Raw genomic sequence first — 22,847 nt, forward strand, 5'->3', positions numbered from 1 at the left:
GAAATCGCCCGGCAACGAGCAAGTCCGAACTTGGTCCAGGACGACGGAAGTCAAACAACTTAACAAAGCTGAGGGCAACAAAGTATTCAAATAGAGCCCTTCCTGCTGTGCAGAAGAAGTTATTTTCATCAAAGGATTCTTACATTTGATTCGAATGACATTCCTATCGATATTGATTTTCACGGAAGTTGCAACATTATGAATGCTTGCATTTCTAGAAATATATTGGATGATTTGATCCAAATATAATTTAATTGTTCGAAATTAAATATCTTGGATACAAATAATTGCTTACAACTGCTGGTCTTCATTTTTTTCTACTTGTAAATTTAGATTCAGCGACATTTAATGTCACATAATTTGCTCAAGAAGCTCCTCCTGAAATCTTGAAGTTGAAATTTTTCCTCCCTCACCCCCCATACCAAGTCTGTTCAGTTTTTCCAAGATTAGTGTTTGTTTGCTGCGAGTGAGTTGTTGCCCCTCCCCCACAAAACAACGCACCGGCAGCGGCTGCTGGCACAAAAGCGTCAGCCGTGGGGGAAAAACAAGTCTTAGGAATCAATCTTCGTCTTGTGCTGTGGCGGTGGAGGTTGTTTTGATGCTACTTTTTTTTATGCACTGGATTTATACCGGTCCAACTTTAAGCCTTTTCGGCGAAGGCGACGTTGGTGGTGTGCTTCAGAGCAATCGTTTTCGGAAAGATTTCTGGTACTTTTTTTTAATCTAAAGTAAACAGTAGAAACGGTGAACGTTGTTACAAGCTAGAAAATTGACGAAAATCACACAAAAGAAACAAACTGTTTTGATAAGGTAAAACGCGCTAGGGAAATGTTTTATTAGATTTTAACTATGGGGAGATGGAGGTAGGACTTATTTATGCTTAGTGACTTATTTAGCATCAGGTACAATATCATTGGGTATTTGAGAAACTTTTATCAAACAAAGAAACTTTGAACTTTGAAAAGCTTAGAAAATGTCCACAATTATACTTTCAAAATTGGACAATTAGTTTTTGAGAGGCAGCCTCACAATGCATTGGAATCGATAAAAATAAGTTTATTTTTATTTTGAAATATTTTTTTTTATTATGAGTTCATCATTTAAAAATCAATCATAACTTTTGAAAAGGTCTACAAATAGAAAATTTTCTTCATTTCATATTTTAAACCAAAGTTTTTGATATTGAAATAATTTTCACAACACCTCAGAAAAATTTGTGAAATGTGAGTTAATATTTCTAAGCATTCAAAATCGAACCAATAGTTTTGAGGATATCGTCAGTTCAAAATTACAGGCTAAATAGGTGACACTTAGAGAAATTTATTTTATCGATTCGGAGTCTTTATGAGATGGTATCTCAGAAAGTAATTATCACATTTTCGAAGTCTCAGAGAGAACCTTGTAAATACATTTCTCAACCCTTGAAAAAAAAATCAGGATTAACTTTCCTTCATGCAGTTTTTTTTTTTAGCGAAGAATGTTAAAGATTTCCGAAATGGTAAAACCATGGAAGTGACTATAACTCCAAAACGTTGCACTTTATCTAACATTCGGTAAAGTTCAATTCGATTGCAAATTAAATTGAGCTCTTGAAAGTATTGTTTGATAATTTGTTGATCAATTTTTCAATATTTTTCAAGTCACTTTTTTCAAAATCATACCTCTGGAACCAGACTTTGCACAATCATGTTCAAAGGAAGTCTTTTTAATTCCAACAAAACATACAAAAAAAACAAAATTCAAAAAATACGTATCTGGGAACTCAATTTTTAGTGAGCGTAAAAGTTAAATGAGGAAATGTTTTTTTAGGTGCCAATTTTTTTCAGAGTAATCCTTATTATAATCTAAAACTTTGCCGAAGACACGAAATCGATTAGAATATCTCATCTCATAATACAGATTTTCGCAATTTTAGGTACCCATTTATTAAGATCAACAAAATTGTTTCTTTTGACATAGCCCAAGTACCACTTTTAAACCAACAAGCTACCACCTTGTTTTATAAAGGATTTATGGTTGCTTAAAAGTTTTATTTAGGCATTCACCGCAACCAATAAGCAAAAGATAATAAATAGGTTCTAACATGGTTGTATGCCTCGGACATAAAACCGGGTGAAAATAAAAGCCGACTGGCTTTCAATAAGGTTTTATGAAAGTTTTAATAGAGGCTTGAAAAGCCGACTGGCTTTCAATAAGGTTTTATGAAAGTTTTAATAGAGGCTTGAAAAGCAGATGGCAATGCCATGCCAAACGGTCTTATCGCATGCTTCTTTAAAACTCAGGGTGTTGTAGCTATCAAGTGCCATTAGACATGCAAAAAGCTCACTTAAAACCATAAGCTCCTGAAAGAGCATTTAACGCAGCCAAATAGCAATGCTTAAATATGGCGCTAAACGCGTGGTACGATTGAATATGATTGACCGCCATCTTGACAGAAAAACTAGAAAAAAGCATAAATTTGATTGAGACTTGATGAAAACACACAATTATGATGAATTTCTGACATAGTTAGCATAGCCGTAGAAGTTTAAAAATAATTTAAACATTGTTTGCGGAAAAAATGCGAATAGAAAAAAATCGTTAAAAACTGTGATTGCAGAAAAAATATTTAATATAAAGCGAGTTGATTTTTTTGGCTCTATCTCCCCCACATTTATCGATAAAATTTCAACCGCAGCTGAATTTGAGCCACCGTTTGCGAGGAATAAGCATTAAAATTATTTTAATTACCTCCAATATCTATCACATCATCATCCAAATTTTTATCAACCATCTCCATTATTTCATTTGGCAAGACGAAGACTAAATTTTTGCCAGAGAGCAGTTCTCTACGGAATCGGTCTTTTTTCTTTAATTTTAATTTTTGTATTTTTTAATCCGGCTGAAACTTTTTTGGTGCCTTCGGTATGCCCAAAGAAGCCATTTTGCATACAAAATCCATACAATACAAAAATGATATGTGAAAATCCAAAAATCTGTCTCTTTGAAGGAATTTTTTGATCGATTTGGAGTCTTCGGCAAAGTTGTAGGTATGGATATGGACTACACTGAAAAAAAAAATGATACACGGTAAAATTTTTTTGGTGATTTTTTTTTTCACTTTTTGTCACTAAAACTTGATTTGCAATAAAAACACTATTTTTTATATGTTATGTTATGTATCAAATGCCAATTTTTCAGAAATTTCCAGAATGGGTAAAAAATCTTTGACCAAGTTATGATTTTTTGAATCATTACAATTTTTTTCAAAAAATCCAAATATTGGTCGCAAATTTTTTCAATTTCATTTTTCTATGTAAAATTGAATTTGCAATCAAAAAGTTCTTTAGTGAAATTATGATAAAAAGCACCGTTTTCAAGTTATAGCCATTTTTATGTAACTTTTTTCAAAATAGTCGCAGTTGTTGATTTTTTTAAAATAGTGCCCATGTTTGCCCACCTTTGAAAAAAAATATTTTTGAAAAGCTGAGAAAATTCTCTATATTTTGCTTTTTCATAAATTTCATGAAAATATTTTTTTCGAAAAGATCGGAAAATTTCACGAATGTTTCATGTCGACGTCGTCGTGCTATCTTGTCGCACCCGCCATTTTGACGTTCCGAGAAAAACGCGTTTTAATGTTTGACCTTGAATATTAAAAAACGAGAGCACGCAATGTGAAAAATAACAAACACGTTTTGTTTGGCTGACCATTCTGTGCATTGTCCCAAAGTTTGGTTGAAGTTGGTTGCTGGAGTCTCGAGTTATAATTACAAATGTTTACGGTAGTCTAGCTTGTACGTGCGACAAATGCATCCTGACTTTCCTGGCCTGAAATCCCTTTGACCTTTTGTCGCACTTACATCAATTTTCATGGAGTGACAAGATAGCACGACAAGATTGAAACTACTTTCATATGTAAAGTGACAAAAATGCACGGAGTTTTTTCGGTTTTTGTTGAATATCTCAGGATTGAAATCGAATTTTGGGGATCTGTGAAGGTCAAAAGGTGTGGCATTGTGAGCTGCACAAAATGGCGTTCTTAACTCAATTTGGCCCAAAATGCACGTACGACAAGTTAGCACGATGGCGACGATGTTTTAACATTGTAAATCGGACCATTAGTTGCTGAGATATCGACATTAGAAAATGGTGGGTTGTTCGGGTGAGACTTAAAAAACATCAATTTTCTTGTTTTTAAACCTTTGCATGGCAATACTCAGTCCGAAAAAGCAAAATATAGAGAATTTTCTCAGCTTTTCAAAAATATTTTTTTCAAAGGTGGGCAAACATGGCACTATTTTTAAAAAATGAATAACTGCGACTTTTATGAAAAAGTTACATAAAAATGGCTATAACTTGAAAACGGTGCTCTGTATCAAAATTTTTGATTGCAAATTCAATTTTACATCGAATAATGAAATTTAAAAAAATGCGATCAATATTTCGATTTTTTGAAAAAATCTGTATTGATTCAAAAAATCATAACTCGGTCAAAAATTTTTTATGTAGATCAACTTAGTGACAAAAATTAAATATTCAATCACCATAAAACTGCGTATAATTTTTTTTAGTGTAGTCCGTATCCATACTTACAACTTTGCCCAAGACACCAAATCGATCAAAAAAATCCTTCAAAAGATACAGATTTATTAATTTTCATACATCACTTTTGTATGGACAGCTGCCAAATTTGTATGGACAAACTAATGATAATGCACTAAGGCTGGTACAAATTTTATTTAAAGTTTGTGTCTCCCCCTTCAATGTTGGCCCGAAAAATCAGGGGGTGAAAAAAATATTTTTTCAAAAAACTTCAATATTTTTATGAAAATTTAAGTGCAATTATAGTTAAAATCAATTAAAAATGAATTCCCCTGCGTTTAGAATCATTTTTAGCATGTTTGGGTTGATTTAAAAATCTCTCGAATTTTTGAAAATTTTCGATGTCTACTATCGCTAAAGTTATTTTTTTCGCTAAAATTTTAGTTTTCGTCAAATTTTACATTTTTTGAAAACTTTTATTGCAAAACAATTGAACTAGTGTAAAATACATTTTAAAACACTTTTTCCATGCAAATGTTGATACTATGGCATGTTATTGTAGTATTTATATTTTTTTATTTTATTTTTCAGTCGGATAAAAAAATAAAAAATTAAGATTCTTAAAACAAGACCGAATTCGTAGAGAATTGCTCACCTTTATCCAACAAGGTTTACGAGGTTTACCATGGTAACAAAAATAAGAGTTTATGCAACAAGTGCTGAAAAAATTAAGTTTGGAGAGAGTTGCTTACAAAAATTTTTGCAATACCAAAAAACGCTTTTTGAATGTTATTTTAATCAAAACATTTATGTGTTAGGAAAATTCACCGTTCAAAATTAAAAAAAAAAATTGAAAAATGTTATACTAGTTCTAGAAAGTTCAACTTTGCAGCACCCATTTCAGTGGTACCTTTCAATGTTTTAATTTTCCGTTCTGTTATTTTTGGTAGAGAAAAGTATGCTGTTTCATCGCTCGAGAATGACAGGAAAAGTAAATAGTTTAACGATGGAATTGCAAAAACGTATTCATCATTATCTTCTCCACAACATTGTAGGAAATTTTTACGCTGGTCAAATGGACCGATACGACAGCCGTGTGAGTTGACGAGAAATATCTTTTCAATAATGTTCAATTAAGGTTAAACGAGACGCCGGTTCTTGAACAATTTCTGTTCAACTTAAATCAATTTCTAAACTCGACAGATGCATTATGGCATCACCGTAATGCTTTTTTTTTACAATGAGACTGCCAAAACTACGCTTTGTTATTTAAAGCCAAAGTGCGTATCACAAATACATGGCATTAAATTTATACAATTATTGATAAATGTTTATGCCTTATCCACATGATGTGATCTAGGTGCCCTCGAGGAAACAACAATAAAGCCAACCCGCACTCACCTCAGCCAGTGACGTTTGGTGACGGACGTGTGACAGCACACCGCATCGTACTGGTCGGCGAACCAAACCACGAGGATGATGTAGAACGCCGTGGTCGTGTCGTTAAAGAACTCGGACATGATGGCTTCCATTCCTGTGTAAAAGATTGAAGAAAAAAAAAGAGAGGAAAAAAACAAGTTATTAAAAATGACACCGGTAATTGTGATAAAATGAACTTCTTTTTTTTTCTTCTTCTACAGTCTCGATTTAGAACGAGTGGATGACAAATGATTGTGTGAGTCAAAATGGGGTGTTTTTGTTGGTGAGGGGTGAAAAAAGATTAACTACACATGTCACAACGATTTGACCGACTAATGCGGGCCGTGACGGGTTCACCGGTGGACAGGTCGTTGGAGCACAAACGGACAAAAAAGGCCCACTTTTAATGGACGGACAGCTTTTAGTTTGGGGTGTAACAGTTTTAAATGGGCTTACCTACTTCGGAAATCAAATGGAATGAAGCTTAATTGGGATTGAAACATATTTTTGTGGGATTTTGATGATGGGTCGATTTTTCAAGATTTTGTGCAGTGAAGACTTTTTTTTTTAATTACATATAGTTGAGAAAGTTCACAATTATGAACATTTCAAATTGTAATTAACAGCACGATTGAGTTTCAATTTGCAAATAAAAAAGAAAACACTCAATTCAATAATGTCATTTTTGGACATGACAAAGACATTACCCTCCTGATAACGACAAACACACGCGAGCTCTCTGTCCCGGCGAAAACGTCCATTTTTATTCATCACACTAATTTGAGCCGATATAGAGCCGTTATGGGGCCTAGTCCATCGCAATCGCTCAGCGGGAAATAATTTATGTTATTTTTTTTCCTTTCTCCCACTGTCGTCAAAGTGGATATTCGATACACATATTTGCGCCAGGGAGCATCTTCTTCTTCTTCTTCGTTTTCCTTCCACGAAGGTTCATCATTTCCCCTCCACTTTCCGTCGCTTGGTCCTTTAACCCCGGCCTTTATTTTCGGAAGGAAGAGGCAAAAATCCACTCCGGGAGATGACGAATTGAGAAAGGCCTCCACGGGGCTGATTTGGAGAGAGGTGACACTGAGAATGCTGAGGTGACATTTGAAAAGGCATTAGAAAGTCAAAACTTGAAGCAGATAAAAAATAAATTCAAAAGCAATTCGAAATTTCGTTTTTAAATGTTCTTGAACACATTCACAAAAAATAGTTTAAGGTTCATGGACCCTTTTCAAAGCTTACTGCCCCATTCCATTCCGTCAAATCCAGTTCCCTTTTTCTCGATGGAATATTTTTCACCCTCCCCACCACTTTGCTCCTGAATTCACCCACTTTCCCTCCCCCAGTGAAGTCCACAATTGGCCAGTAGGGCACACTGACAGAGACGCAGAGAAGGCGGGAGGGATAATTCAGGAGACACACACAGAGCAACAAAAAAAAAGGACACCACCACGGACTGTTGTGTTTTAGTTACGGCTTAAAATTGTACCCCGTACTGTGTGAGCGCGCGAACGTGTCCGTTCCGTTTCCGAGAGGATTGTGGCGCAAAACTGCTCTTATTTTTCGTCCTTCGTCCCTCGCCCTACCGGCCCCCCGCCGAGTTCGGACGACGTATTACGGCGTATCCTTGAATTGAACGGCTATCTATTTACATCAACTCTTGGGGGGGGGCGGGTTGTCTTTGGGATTAGGGAGCCGATCGAGTGACAGTTGGGAGGGAATAATTGCAAGAGTGACCTAACTTCAGACATTTCGGAAAAAAAGTTATAACTAAAATTAAGGATTAAAAATAAGTGCAAAGCTAAATTAACAAATAAAACAATATTGAGAAGCCATTTTCGCCTTTATCTCTCAAAACTCCAGTTACTCAACAACTCCAACATTGTTTATAACCAAGCATATTGTGCTATTGCACATCGTTGGAATCCAGCCCAGACTGGGCTGGTAACCAATTATTGGAACTCCTGCGGTGTGCCTGCACGCGTACTCAACTGCTCAACTGGGTTAATGAAGGCTTATTTAATGTTCACACAATGAGATTTGAATGACTATAAATTATTAAAATAAATATTGAGAAAATAAATACCTACAAATAAAAGTAAAATGGTGCACTCACAATAAATTGTTAATACAAACTGGCGGAGATTTTGACATTTAGTAAATTGGCAATACCTTTTCGTTGCGTTGACAATTGACAGAGTGACCACTCAAATCTTATTTTAAAGTTCTCGTCTTTTTCGACTTTTTCAGAACCTCAAAAAATAAGCAGTTCTAAGCAATAGAATGGTTAAAAATCAAAACCATTTAAAAATAAAAAAAAGTAATAACACCGAATCAAATTCCTAATTAAATTTAAAATATCCAAATATTGACAATCAAAGCAAAAATTGAACCTAACAATACATTTTTATTCAGAGTGAAAACATAAACACTCAGTCTTCATAAATAAACTGAAAGTTTAGCAAAACATTTTTGTTTTAATTTTGCCAAATATAAAGTTTTTGTAACTCGTTTTAACTGGAAATAAAGAAAGAAAAAAACTACTGAATTATGGTTTTTTTTTATTTTAGGCGTCATCCATAATGTATGTCACGCTCTAAGGGGGGAGGGGGGTCTGAGCAAGTGTGACATTGCATGTTATAAGTATAGGAAAAGCGTGACAAAGGGGGGGAGGGCGGTAAATTTTGGCCGATTTTAGCGTGACGTACTTTATGGATGAAGCCTTATCAAATAACGCTTTAAACATGATTACAGCTATTATTCCTTCAAAAAAAAAAATCATAATATCTCGGAATTTAACTCAAAAAATGTTGTGACTAAATTCCCTGATTTTTTTTTGTTGATTCAGACTTTTTATTTTTTAAATCAATGTTGATTCACGAAGCTGTCAGTATTTAAATTGTTTTTTTTTTTTAATTTCATTGAAAGATCCAATACAAATTGTTTAAATGTATTTGAGCAATTCCATGTCAAATAGGAAATCGGTTGTACCCGACCCTCTCCGATTTCAATGAAACTTTGTAGACATGTTATCCTAGGCATAAGCCATTTTTGTGTATATGGGCCCAGTTACACTCGATATTGACATTTGAGAAGGGCGTACGTGTTTTAAACATTTTTGTATTCCGTAATTTGAATAATGCTGTATCTCAAAGCCGTTGCATCGTACCAAAAAGTGGTCAAAGACAAACTTGTAGGAAATTTGACAAGCTTTCCGAAAAAAATACACTGTAAGAAAAAAACAGTCCACTTTTATGAGATTTTTTGATTTTTAAGTTTAAAAGTCAAATTTGAAGGTGAGCCCACGATTTTTTTTCGTTCAAAATGTTTGTGAAAATAGCCTAAGATGTTACAAAAAGACTCACGAAAAATGCAGGATGGAGCAACTCACTTAAAAAATACAAAAATAATTTACTGAAACTGTTTTTTTCAAAAGTGCTCTAAACTTCAAAATTTTCAAAATCCGAACACGAGAGTCGATTCTCTAGACAATTTTACATAAAAGTCTCCATATTGACCATTGTCCTAAGTCAAATCCTTGCAAAGTTACAGCGGTTTTAAAAATAAAAATGTTTAAAAAATAGGTTTTTGGATGGTTTTTCGTAATTTCTATATGACAGACTTGATTTTTCAGTCTCGAAAATATTTTTACCGGAAAGCTCGTCCAATTTCACATAAGTTTGCCTTTGACCACATTTCAATTGGATGTATGGGCTTACAGATATAAGCTAATTACATTGCTCATTTCTGAAAACATAATATTTTTTCAGTGTAGTATAGTAACCTGTATAGTAAATTAGTTTATATCTGTAAGCCCATACATCCAATTGAAATGTGGTCAGAGGCAAACTTATGGGAAATTGGACGAGCTTTCCGGTAAAAATATTTTCGAGACTGAAATATCAAGTCTGTCATATAAAAATTACAAAAATCCATCCAAAAACCTATTTTTTCAACATTTTTATTTTTAAAACCGCTGTAACTTCGCAAGGATTGGACATAGTAAAATGGTCAATATTGAGACTTTTATGTAAAATTGTCTAGAGAATCGACTCTCGTGTTCGGATTTTAAAAATTTTGAAGTTTAGAGCACTTTTGAAAAAAACAGTTTCAGTAAATTATTTTTGTATTTTTTAAAGTGAGTTGCTCCATCCTGCATTTTTCGTGAGTCTTTTCGTAACATCTTAGGCTATTTTCACAAAAATTTTGAACGAAAAAAAATCGTGGGCTCACCCTCAAATTTGACTTTTAAACTTAAAAATCAAAAAATCTCATAAAAGTGGAGTGTTTTTTTTTCAGTGTATTTTTTCCGGAAAGCCCGTCAAATTTCCTACAAGTTTGTCTTTGACCACTTTTTGATAAGATGCAACGGTTTCGAGATACAGCAATATTTAAATTACGCAATACAAAAATATTTAAAACACTTACGCCCTTCTCAAATGTCACTATCGAGTGTAACTGGCTCCATATACACAAAAATGGCTTATATAAAGGTAGGATAACATGTCTACAACGTTTCATTGAAATCGGAGAGGGTCGAGAAAAAAGTACTTAAAAAAATCCTGTTTTGGGCTGGAATTGCTCATTTGTAATGACTTCATACAAAAAATCTAGATATTTTTTCGGTTTGAGTATTTTGTTCATATTTTCAATTCTTTCTATTTTGCATTGAAATCGAAAACGTATGGATTATAATTGGTATTTTTGTTTTTCCGCTCAATGAAAATCAAGCTTTATCTATAGTAATTTCCCTACACTCAAAATGAATTAAGTTTAAAATTCAAAACTACGTGATGTGAAATAAATTTACACTATCCTTAAACGTTGAATTTAAGTTCTATTTTCATATTGGGTTTTCATTAGCTTTGTTGTTGCGTAGAGTAACAGTCCTTCAAAATCATAAAATATTTATTAGAATTACCAATTTCTTAAACAGCCTTTTCATTGTAAATAGACTAAAATAATGAAAAAAAATGTGTAATGTCATGTGCTCAAGAAAAAATGAGTAATAGTAGTTTATTCAACAAGTTGCAAAAAGAGGATTTTTTCAGCACGAGTCTTACATTTACCCAACGAGGTTCACCAAGTTGGATAAATACGACGAGTGATGAAAAAATCAAGTTTTGCAACGAGTTCCATACAACATTTTGTGCAATTCCGAAAAAACCACTTGAACAGAATTATAGCACAAATATTCATGCATTGGGTCGATAAATCGTTTCAATCAAAAAAAATTTTTGAAAGGTTCAATTTTTCCTAACAAGTGCTGAAATGTTCTACTTTTCAGCATTTATTTCAGTGCTGAAAAGTAGAACTTTTCAGCATTTGTTTGGAAAAGGGTTTCGATTCGATTCTGTTATTTTTGGTAGCGAAAAGTAGGCTGTTGCGTCGTTCGAGAATGACTGGAAATTTAAGTAGTTTCACGACGGAATTGCAAAAAAAAAATCAGTTTTAAATTCAAAATATTGCAAAATTATTCATGGGTGAGGAAACTTTCCGACTTTTTGATAAATAAATCACACATTTCCGACTTATTCCGTTTTTTTTGCAATTTTTTCACAATAAAAAACTAAATAATTTTGTAATGTGAAAATTTGATGGTTGAATATAACTCTTTTTCAATGATATTTAACCTTAAAATGTTGTAAAAGGTTGTAAATTTTCCCAATGCTCGAGGCAAGATATTTTTTTCTTACACAAAATCTGTCCACATTCTCAGATGTAATATTACCAGAATGGTTTTTAAACTGTGCTGCTGAAGTATAATTTACACAGTAAAACAAACCATGGTAATAATACATGTTAAGGTCATATTACATCACAAAAGAGGTAATATTACACCTTACAAATGTACAGTAAAAAAAATCGTGGTAAAATTACATCTAAAAAAAGTTTAATTTTAACCTATAATAATGTGTAAATTCACATCTGGCAGACGCTAGGAAAAATATCTATAATCCCAATAAAAAAAAAATCAAACCGGCAATAGTTGAATCTAGCTTACTAAGTTTGCGCCCCAACCCGGACGGCCAACTCGCCGGTGTGAAAATTTGGAAGGTATACAAATTTACACAATTGGAATTGGATTTGGAATTGGATTAACTGTAATTTTCGGTGAAATTAAACTCTCAAATATTAGAAGAGATGAAACTGATAGGTGATAAGGTGTCTTAGAAGAAGATTGAAAAGAGGAAAACTAAGTCACCGAAAGGGCCATATCCATATGAGAAAGCGTACGTGTGTGATCAAGTCTTAATTTACATAATTGTTTACGTAATAATTTTTATTGTAAATTTGAAGGCGTAATTTTGGAAGGTCGAATATTACCTCTTTTATGATGTAATTTTACCTCAAATTGAAAAAAGATATTACACCGAAAGAAAGGTTAAAATTACACATTTCCAAAGGTAAAATTACATATTTTTTCTGACATAAAATTTGAACCGTTTCCCAGATCTAATATTACCATGATTTTTTTTTTCTACTGTGTACAGTGTAATTAGCAACAAATCCAAAATAAAACAGATTATTCCCGGTTCGTTTTAAGGACACAGTAAAAAAAATGTAAACTTGTATGGTGAAATTTTGGATCGTTGAATATTACCTTTTTATGATGTAATTTTACCGCAATTTAGACTGAAAAATCGACATTACACCAGAAAAGATTAAAAATTACACATTTTTCTGACATAAAAGATGAACTCCTTCCCAGATGTAATATAACCATGTTTTTTTTTCTGTGAAAAGACAGTATTTTTTTTTGTAAATTTGGAAGGTTGAATATTACCTCTTTTGTGATGTAATTTAACCTCAATTTAGACTAAAAAAGCGACAATACAACAGAAAAAGGGGGAAAATTACGCATTTTCAAAGGTAACATTACACAAAGATGTACTCTTTCCAGATGTAATATTACCATGATTTTTTTTTCTGTGCATATCCTCTTGGAAATCAGAAAAAATAATGTGTATTGAGTATTGATGTAAAACTTGAGTATTTCTTTTTTTTCTGGTTTTGTTACGATTTTTGTTCTAAAGATTTATTTAAATAGCATTTAAGTTGAAACCGTTAAAGTGGATTGCGTTTTTTTTTTAAGTTGAAACCAATTGCATTAACTTAAGGGGATTGTAATAATAAACATCATAGTTTGTACAGTAAAAAAATGGTGTAAATTCGGAAGATGTAAAATTGGATGGTTTAATATTATGAATTTACACAGAAAAAAATAATGTAAATTTGGAAGCTGTAATTTTGGAAGGTTGAATATTACCTCTTTTATGATGTAATTTTACCTCAATTTAGACTGAAAAAGTGACATTACACCAGAAAAGTGGCAAAATTACACATTTCCAGAGGTAAAATTACACCTTTTTTCTGACATAAAAGATGTACCCCTTCCCAGATGTAATATTACCATGATTTTTTTTTCTGTGTAGACTGAAAAAGTAGTATTACAACGGAAAAGTGTTGAATTCACACAGGGGGAGGGGAAAATACACGTTTTTTCAACATTTTTTTTACTGTGTAGGAAAAGAACAATTGATTAAGTCAGTCTAGATATAACTTATAATATTTAAACAGTTCTGTGGCAGAACGTAGATAATTTGATGGCTTGATTCCAAACGATTTTTTGAGATTAAAAGAAAAAGGTTTTAAGAGGATACTAAAAAAAGTTCAATTCTAAAAGGTAGCAAAATGTTATGGTTAAATATAATCTCGTTTTCGTTGTTATTTCAGATGTGAATTAACAATTTTTTAGAGGAAATATTACACATTCACTTAGTCGTTATCACGACTTTAAGAAAAAAAAATGCTCCGAAATTTTGTGGAAAGGCTGCGGTCATACATTTACATTACATTTGGTGTAAAATTATATCAATTGCAAAAACCATAAAAAACAGCATTGCTCTTTCATGCTAATTTTCAAATTTTGACCACCTTGAGCCAATTCCCACAATAATTTCAACTCCATAGCTTCCAACGGTAGCCGGGCCACCCGGCTATGTTTACCCGTTTCGATCCGATTCGATTCCGTCACCACAAACAGCAGTTCCAGTGAGAGCCCGGGTAGCGCACGTGGACACACCCTCTGCACACCACCCGGTGTGGGGTTAATTTCTTGTTTATTCTGCCTCGCTTGATTATTAAATAAATTAATTTATTACCATTTAACCCCGCCGCCGGTCAATGTTTGTTCGGGTCCTGTCCTTGCTCCCGCCGTTACGTCGTCCGGTGACAGAAAATGGTGGCTGATTTTTTTTGTTCATTTTAAAGTGGAATTCCAATCTTATGGAATCCGATCCGTAGGACTTTTGCTGGTTATCACCCTTCAGCGATGAATTTAAACTTGCACGGTTGCTCTATCGTTAGTCGAATCCGCGTCCAAAATAGAAATTCAATTTTCCCTGACGGTTTCAAATTTCCAAAATAGCCTCCAGCAGCATTTAAACTGATTCGATTCGATCACTCAAAAAAAAAAGATCGGAGGAAGGAAAAAAAAATCCGAAGTGATGACTATATGATTAATTAGTTTAATTAAATTCAATGTTTTCCAACGCGTAAAACGGAGGAGGAAAAAATCACGTCCATTTCCCTCGAAGGGTGCGCAAATTGGTTTTAATCAGATTATTGTTTCCGGCATGCGATAGCGCAAAAAAGGGCGTTGAAAATGCATTTAAATCAATATTTGGAAATAGTAATTCCCACCTACAAGAAAAAATGGTTCAGATAGTTCATATTAAAAAAGAAACCTTTCGAAAATCAATACATCTAGTGGTCACCGTCCATAAATATTTCTATAATTTATGTTCAACCGCAAAAAAAAAAGATCCACTGAAGGATCCAATGTCCACAAAACCAATGAATAATAAATACACCATGACACTCTGTTTATCCATGTACGTCAAACTCAACGGTCCCAAGTTAGTCCCGTTTCCACAAACATCTCTCAGCAGCTCAACGTGGCATGAATTTCCCAATCCCGGGGATTATTCACATCATCATATTCATTGAAAATCAATTCTTTCAACCGACCTCCCTCCTGCGCTGCAATGTCTGTATTTTGTGGAGCAGCAACTGCGATTGTCTGTCGAAACTCGGGGCCGACACTGACTGGCGACGGAGAGGAGCTGGGGGAAACGTTTATTCGTACATATTTCGTGTGAGCTTGGAGCAATCCTTCGTGCTTTAAGGAGGAACCATGCGCCTCAAACCCCTTCTTGAGTTATACATATAGCTTACCCACGGAGAAAGTTCAACAAGTTGTTGGCACACAAATGGTCTGAGTGAGTGAAAGTTGTGGAGTTTACATATTTTTTCTTGCAAACTTTAAAAAAAGTGTTTTTTTTTTTAAGGATTCCAAAAGTTTCAGGTATATTTATTGATCATTGTGAGTACAATTTTTTTCTAAATTTCTCCAAGAAATTCCGATTGATCTCCTATCGGAAAAAGTCAGCGTGTCTTCAGATTAACGATTCTATAGAAATTACTTTTTTCACCACAAAAATTTAACAACGTATTCGATTTACTTACAAAATTACAAGACGCGGTGCCTTCTAATCGACGATGATATAGAAAAAGCTTTTTAAAATCACAAAAACTTAATTGAGATTACAAAAGCACAAAATACATCAATTAATTTCAAAAATGACGCGCAAGACACGAATAAGTCTGATCAACGATGATTATCATCTTATCATTGCTAGCAAGAAAAAAGGACACCCAAAAACACGATCAATCCTGTCAAGCAACCACGTTGCCCCACCGCCCGCAATCGACATACACAAATCGCGATGAAAAAATGCGAAACGAAAGGCAAACAAAAAATAATCACTTTTCACTCCTAAGTTTACGACCACGCGCTTGCCAACTATACACTCACAGATTTTTTTCGACAATATGGTAAGTTTCGAGGTAAAAACACTAAAAAAAATTAATTTAAATACTGTATTTAAAAAAAACTATTTTTTTATAATTCAAAATATAGGTATCAAACCAAGCAAAATGTTGCACGAATTCTCACTTTGATATAGTTTTGATTGTAAAATACTAAATCGAATGTACACAAATTTGTATTATGAGACCAACCATAAACCACATAGACACTCAAATTTTAATGAAAAAACGGTACTTTAAAAATTAGGTGTTTTGTTAAAATCTAAGAATTTAACTGAAAAAGCAATAGCGAAATGAAAATACATGCAAAGTATCGCTTTATTTGATACTGATTGATTTTCATATATTATTTTTCTTGTATTTTGAAAATGCAATTTTTTCTCAAAAAAATACTCAAAATTATTGACTTTGCTAAATGGTTATCAAATAATCGGGATTCTTCATACATTTGGCATTTTTGTGAAAATTTTGAGTGCTTTCAAAAAAATGTGTGTTTTAACCATACAATTTTTTTTGAAAATACTCAAAATTTTCACAAAAATACGTATTTTCGAAAAAATACTAAAAGTTTTTTACAATATGGGTATCAAATTTTCGACCATCGATTTGTTCATACATTTCGATGGTTAAAACACACATTTTTGAAAATACTCAAAATTTTTACAAAACTACGAATTTTCAAAAAAAAATTCTAGAAGTTTTTTTACAATACAGGCACCAAATGATCGGTTTTGTATCAATTCGGATATTATAACACAATTTTTTAAACAAAAAAAAATCACAAAACTACGTATTTTAGAAAAAAATACTAAAAATTCCACTATTAACAATATGGGTATCAAATGATCGTGATTTTTCCAAACATTTCGAATGAAAAAAAAACTCAAAATTTTCACAGAACTGCGTAATTTTGAAAAAAAAATACTTAAAGTTTCAGTTTTGAATATAGGGGTTTCATATAAGGCTGGTACAAATTAAGTATTTGCCTCCCCCCCCCCCCCCCTCACGGGCCAAAAAAAATTTTTTTTTTTTTTTTCAAAAAACTTCAAAATTTTAATGGAAATTTAAGAACAATCAGCTGAAATCAATTTAAAATGCATTTCATTTCGTTTAGAATCACTTGTAGCATGTTTGGGTTGATTTAAAAATCTCTTAATTTTTCTTCAAATTTTCGATGTTAATTTTTTTTTCGCTAAAATTTTTGTTTTTGAAAATTAATGATTGCAAAACAACTGAACTGTCCATGTTCGCATAAACGTCCCATATGCAATAACAGCAAGCTGAGAAAAACGCATTTAAAGTTTGTTCCATACATAAGGCTACGTGTTAAGTTTTCGCGAAAAAACTGAATTTCCTCCTGATTTCTAGAACAAAGTACTGGATGTTATAGGCTCTTTTGAAAGAACACACGATTTTGAACCAAACTGCATCAAAAACTCGAAATCGATGAAAATGCATATGGGACATTTATGCGATCAGGGTGTAAAATGTATTTAAAAACACCTTTTTTCAATTCCGTCGTGAAACTAATTACTTTTCCTGTCATTCTTGAACGACGAAATAGCCTACTTTTTTGTACCAAAAATAACAGAATCGAATAGCAACATTTTTCAAAATAAATGCTGAAAAGTTCTACTTTTCAGCACTCAAATGGGTGCTGAAAAGTTGAACTTTTCAGCACTTGTTTCGAAAAGTTACACTTTTCAACATTTTTTTGATTTAAATGATTTATTGACAAAATACATGAAAATTTGACATAAAATTTCACTCATTGTGTGTTTTTTGGAATTGCAAAAAATGTTGTATGGCACTCGTTGCAGAACTTGATTTTTTCAGCACTCTTCGTATTTATCCAACTCGGTAAACTACTATTTCCATGCAAATGCTAAAACCAAGGCTTGTTATTTCAATATTTATGTTTTTTTTGCCTTCCCCTCGACCCCGGCCAGAGCCGAGGGACACAAACTTTGAAAAATATTTGCATCGGCCTAATCGGATTTTGTTTGTAAAAAACTGAAATTTTCAGTTTTTTTTTTATTTATAGTTTTGTGAAAAAGTTAAGCGCACTGGATCGTGCTTAACCGAGGCAGCTGAATGAATCATAACCGGAGCATGACTGTACGGTATTTTGTGTAGTGGTTTAGGCTGGTACAAATATTTTTAAAAGTTTTTGTCACCCCCCCCCCCCCCCCACCCCTTCAAAATTGGCCCGAAAAATCAGGGGGCAAAAAAAATATTTTTACAATAAACTTCAAAATTTCAATGAAAATTCAAGTGCAACCAGCTGAAATCAAATTAAAATACATTCTTCTGCGTTTAAAATCATTTTTAGCATGTTTGGGTTTATTAAAAAATCTTAAGATTTTTTGAAAATTTTCGATGCAAAACCTTTTTTTTCGATACAATTTTTGTTTTTGTCAGATCTTAGATTTTTTGAAAACTAATGATTGCAAAACAACTGAACTAGTGTAAAATGCATTTTAAAACACTTTTTTCATTTAAATGTGAAGACTATGGCTTGTTATTTAAATTTTTATATTTTTTTATTTTTTTGCCCCCTTGACCTCGGCCAGGGCCGAGGGACAAAAACTTTTTTTAATATTTGCATTGGCCTTAGTATTCTACAAAAAAAGTATTTTACAAAAACAAATAGTATTAATAATAGTATAATTTGGGCAAAAAAGAATTTTACAAACAATGTGGTGAAGGTTAAGAAGCATAACAAATTTAACTTTGTTTGATACCCAAATTGCAAATTTAAAAAATAATATTTGCAAAATATTCACATTTGTTTTAAATAATTACAGTGTTTTACAAAACCAAATTAAAAAAGGCGCAAATTCGTACAAAATGTCGCTGCTTTTGATACCCATATTACAAATTATGAAAACATGAATATTTTCGAAAAAAAATATAGTACCGTCAGTGGGGGGTGACTATGGGTCAAAAAACGATACACCTCTCGTATTTTCTAAATAACAAAAACAATGTAGAGCAATTCCAGCCCAAAACAGGAATTTTTCAGGTACTTTTTTCTCGACCCTCTCCGATTTCAATGAAACTTTGTAGACATGTTATCCTACGCTTATATAAGCCATTTTTGTGTATATGGAGCCAGTTCCACACGATAATGACATTTGAGAAGGGCGTAAGTGTTTTAAATATTTTTGTTATTCGGAATTGAAATATTTCTGTATCTCGAAGCCGTTGCATCGTATCGAAAAGTGGTCAAAGACAAACTTGTAGGAAATTTGACGGGCTTTTTGATAAAAATACACTGAAAGAAAAAAACACCCAACTTTGAGATTTTTTGATTTTTAAGTTTAAAAGTCAAATTTGAGGGGGAGCCCACGATTTTTTTTCGTTCAAAATTTTTGTGAAGATAGCCTAAGATGTTACGAAAAGACTCACGAAAAAGCAGGATGGAGCAACTCACCTAAAAAAATACAAAAATCATTTACTGAAACTGTTTTTTTGAAAAGTGCTCTAAACGTCAAAATTTTCAAAAACCGAATATGGGAATCGATTCTCCAGACAATTTTACATAAAAGTCACCATATTGACCATTGTCCTAAGTCCAATCCTTGTAAAGTTACAGCGGTTTTAAAAATAAAAATGTTGAAAAAATAGGTTTTTTGATGGTTTTTGGCAATTTCTATATGACAGATATAATTTTTCAGTCTCGTAAATATTTTTACCGGAAAGCTCGTCAAATTTCCCATAAGTTTGTCTTTGACAACATTTAAATTGGATGTACAGACAAACACAACATCTACCCTCACTTGATCATCTCTCATATCTCGGGTCACCAAATCACATATGGATTTGATTGAAGATTCCTTCTGTTTTCAACTTGCTCCACCGAAAACGTCGTCGTCATCCGGTGTCTTGTGAAAAGCAGGTTAAGGATAACCTCAGAGAGGTTCCACTTTCCGGAAGAAAACGCGCCTTCGGTCGTCACTAGCGTTGGCTGAGCCTGACATCGTCATCACTCTTTCGCTCAGATTTTGCCCAGTTTTGAAGGTTTTGAGGAAGAGGAGGGAGGGAGAGGCCGCTTGTCAGCGCTCAAGTTTCTGGCGCCGACAAAACGATGTGCCAAAAACAGATTTTATTCGATTGTTTTAACATTGGCGCACGCACACACACACACACATGTCACTTGGAGATGCAGTGATGGAAAATCTAACTGAAATTTGATACACATTTGCACCATGAAACTCCCATCACTGAGCCAACTTTCGGAGAAAATTCGAGGCGGGCGGGATGATTGCGGTGAGAATTGATCAAACGAATTAAATTTGCATAATCTTCAAACAAGACGAGCTCGTCTCGGCGAGGATGTGAGTAAACCGAAATTCCTTCGCGCTAGCTTTCGGATTGGACGGTTGGGATTTGTCGGGAGTCGTTTTCGGGTATAGTTTAAGGGAAGACGCGTGTGTGGTCGCATGGTATTTTGCAAAAGGATTGTTCGGAGTTTGGAGAATGAATTTACCGGGGAATGGATTTGTTTGGGCCAATTATTAGCTTTGTTTGGGTAGATTTGGTGAACAGAATGCTGAATTATATACTGAGCTTGGTACAGAAGCACCTTAAGAAACAATTTTCAACAAATTTTGAAATGTTAGTTGAGTATGGTATGGAAAGCGTATGCAATAGGATGATTTTAATTCGCTCAAAGTGTCATGCTTTTTGTTCGGATTTGTTTGACTTTCTTTGTACCCAACATTGAATCAATCAGCTATTGAAAGATAGTCCACATCTCAACTAAGGATAATTATAAACATATACAAAAATGTGTTAAGAATTGTCAACAAAAATGTAACTTTGTATTTACTTTTCGTCGAACTTATATAAACTTTGCTATAATACACTATTTCAGAAATCATTTAAATGTGCTTTTTTCAGTAAAGCATTAAAGAAATCTTACTAATGATGATCCATTTGACGCAATCACTTCAATTCTAATCTGAAATTTAAAAAATAAAAACAAAGTGATATAGATTTCAGATTTCAATACGGCAATGTCCTATCACCGAAGAAGCCATTTTGTGTCATTGGTTCATCCATACAAATCTCCATACAATTTTGGCAGCTGTTCATACAAAAATGGTACTTAAATATCCGAAAACCTGTAACTTTTTAAGGCATTTTTGATTGATTTGGTGTCTTCGGCAAAGTTGTAGGTATTGATGAGGACTATTCAGAAAAAAGGTACAAGGAAAAAAATTGTGATTTTAAATATTTTTTTTTTCCACAAAAAATCAATGTCTTAAAATCAATATTTTTTAATTTATGATTTTTTTTATATGTTTCAGAAGACAAACCCCCGCATCTTTTAAGACATTCAGAAGTATGAACCAAAATTTGGCCGACGAGTTATGATTTTTTTTTAAACTGTGATTTTTGTAAAAAAATAAATCTCGTACTTAAAATTTTATATTATCATTTTTTTTATACAAAATATTTGGCCCTTTTGAAATGTTAGTCTTGATTCAAAAACATTCAACATATTGCTGTCGAAGAGATCGGAAAACTTCACGAATGTCGACATTAAAAATTGAGGGTTGCTTGTGCGAGACATAAAAAATAAATTTTCCTGTTTCTTTTTCTTTTATCCACTGTTTTTCAGTAACCAAAAGTCCAATGTTCAATGTTTCTTAGACAGGAAATTTTCTAAACTTTTCGAATTTTTTTTTTTTTTCAAAAATGGACAATCAAGGACACCGTTAAAAAAAATCAAAGGCCCGGAATTTTTCAAGACTTAATTTAACTTTGAATGGCTACATTGAACAAATATCTCAGATTTCGGCCATTCGATTTTTTTTTGTATTTATCAATCCGCCTGAAACTTTTTTGGTGCCTTCGGTATGCCCAAAGAAGGCATTTTGCATCATTAGTTTGTCCATATAATTTTTCATACAAATTTGGCAGCTCTCCAAACAAAAATGATATATGAAAATTCTAAAATCTGTATCTTTCGAACAATTTTTTTTTATCGAGTTGTAGGTATGGATAAGGACTACACTGAAAAAAAAATGATACAGGGTAAAAAACTTATTTTTTACTTAACTTTATGACACTAAAACTTGATCTCCAAAAAAACACTATTTTATTTCTTTTATTTTTTGATATTTTTAAGGAAACATCAAATGCCAACTTTTCAAAAAATTTACAGGTTGTGCAAAAAATCTTTAACCGAGTTATGATTTTTTTTAATCAATACTGATTTTTTTCAAAAAATCAAATATTGATCGCAAATATTTACCACTTCATTTATTGATGAAAAATTGAATACGCAATCAAACAGTACTTTAATGAAATTTTGATCAAGTGCACCGTTTCTAAGTTAATGCCATTTTTAGGTAACTTTTTTCAAAATAGTCGCAGTTTTTAATATTTTTAAACAAGTGCACATGTTTGCCCACTTTTTAAAATATATTCTTGAAAAGCTGAGAAAATTCTATATATTTTGCTTTTTTGATTCGACCTTTAGATGCTGAGATATTGCCATACAAAGGTTTAAGTCTCAACCCACCATTTTATAAATCTCAGCAACTAATGTTTCGATTTTCAATGTGAAAATATGAAACATTCGTGAAATTTTCCGATCTTTTCGAAAACAATATTTTCAAAATGTTTAAATCAAGACTAAAATTTCAAAAAGGCGTAATACTGTTTAACTGTTAATAACATCAGCAGTTCCATATGAAAGTTAAAGAAAAAAATAAAAGTGCTTCGATTTGGCTCAAAATTTTTCTGAGGGTTCCTTGGCCAAAATAATTAGACCCGTATTTTTTTGTTTGGCCATTAGGGTGACCTACGCCGCTGTTTTAGGGTGGTCCAAAAAATGGCCATTTTCGTCGATTTTCACAAAAACCACTTTTTCAAGAAATCATAACTTCGCTCCATTTCAACCGATTTCAGCTGTCTTGGGTGCAAAAGAAAGATGATAAGTTTGACTTCCAAGAAAAAATAATGTGGAGTTTCAGAAATCTAGCCTAACA

At 32.9% G+C, this 22,847-nt stretch overlaps 1 protein-coding gene across 2 annotated transcripts in view; it reads right to left on the reverse strand.

Annotated features, from left to right (window-relative positions):
* Window positions 1-22,847, reverse strand: part of LOC6036821 (membralin) — a 208,478-nt gene that overhangs the window by 76,340 nt on the left and 109,291 nt on the right. For both annotated transcript variants that reach the window (XM_038259194.1, XM_038259193.1), the window contains exon 9: window positions 5,926-6,058. In XM_038259194.1, the coding sequence (XP_038115122.1) occupies window positions 5,926-6,058 (133 nt within the window). The remainder of the gene's footprint in view (window positions 1-5,925; window positions 6,059-22,847) is intronic.

This window comes from Culex quinquefasciatus, chromosome 3, assembly GCF_015732765.1.
Source record: "Culex quinquefasciatus strain JHB chromosome 3, VPISU_Cqui_1.0_pri_paternal, whole genome shotgun sequence".
In the NCBI taxonomy this organism is placed as follows: domain Eukaryota; kingdom Metazoa; phylum Arthropoda; class Insecta; order Diptera; family Culicidae; genus Culex; species Culex quinquefasciatus.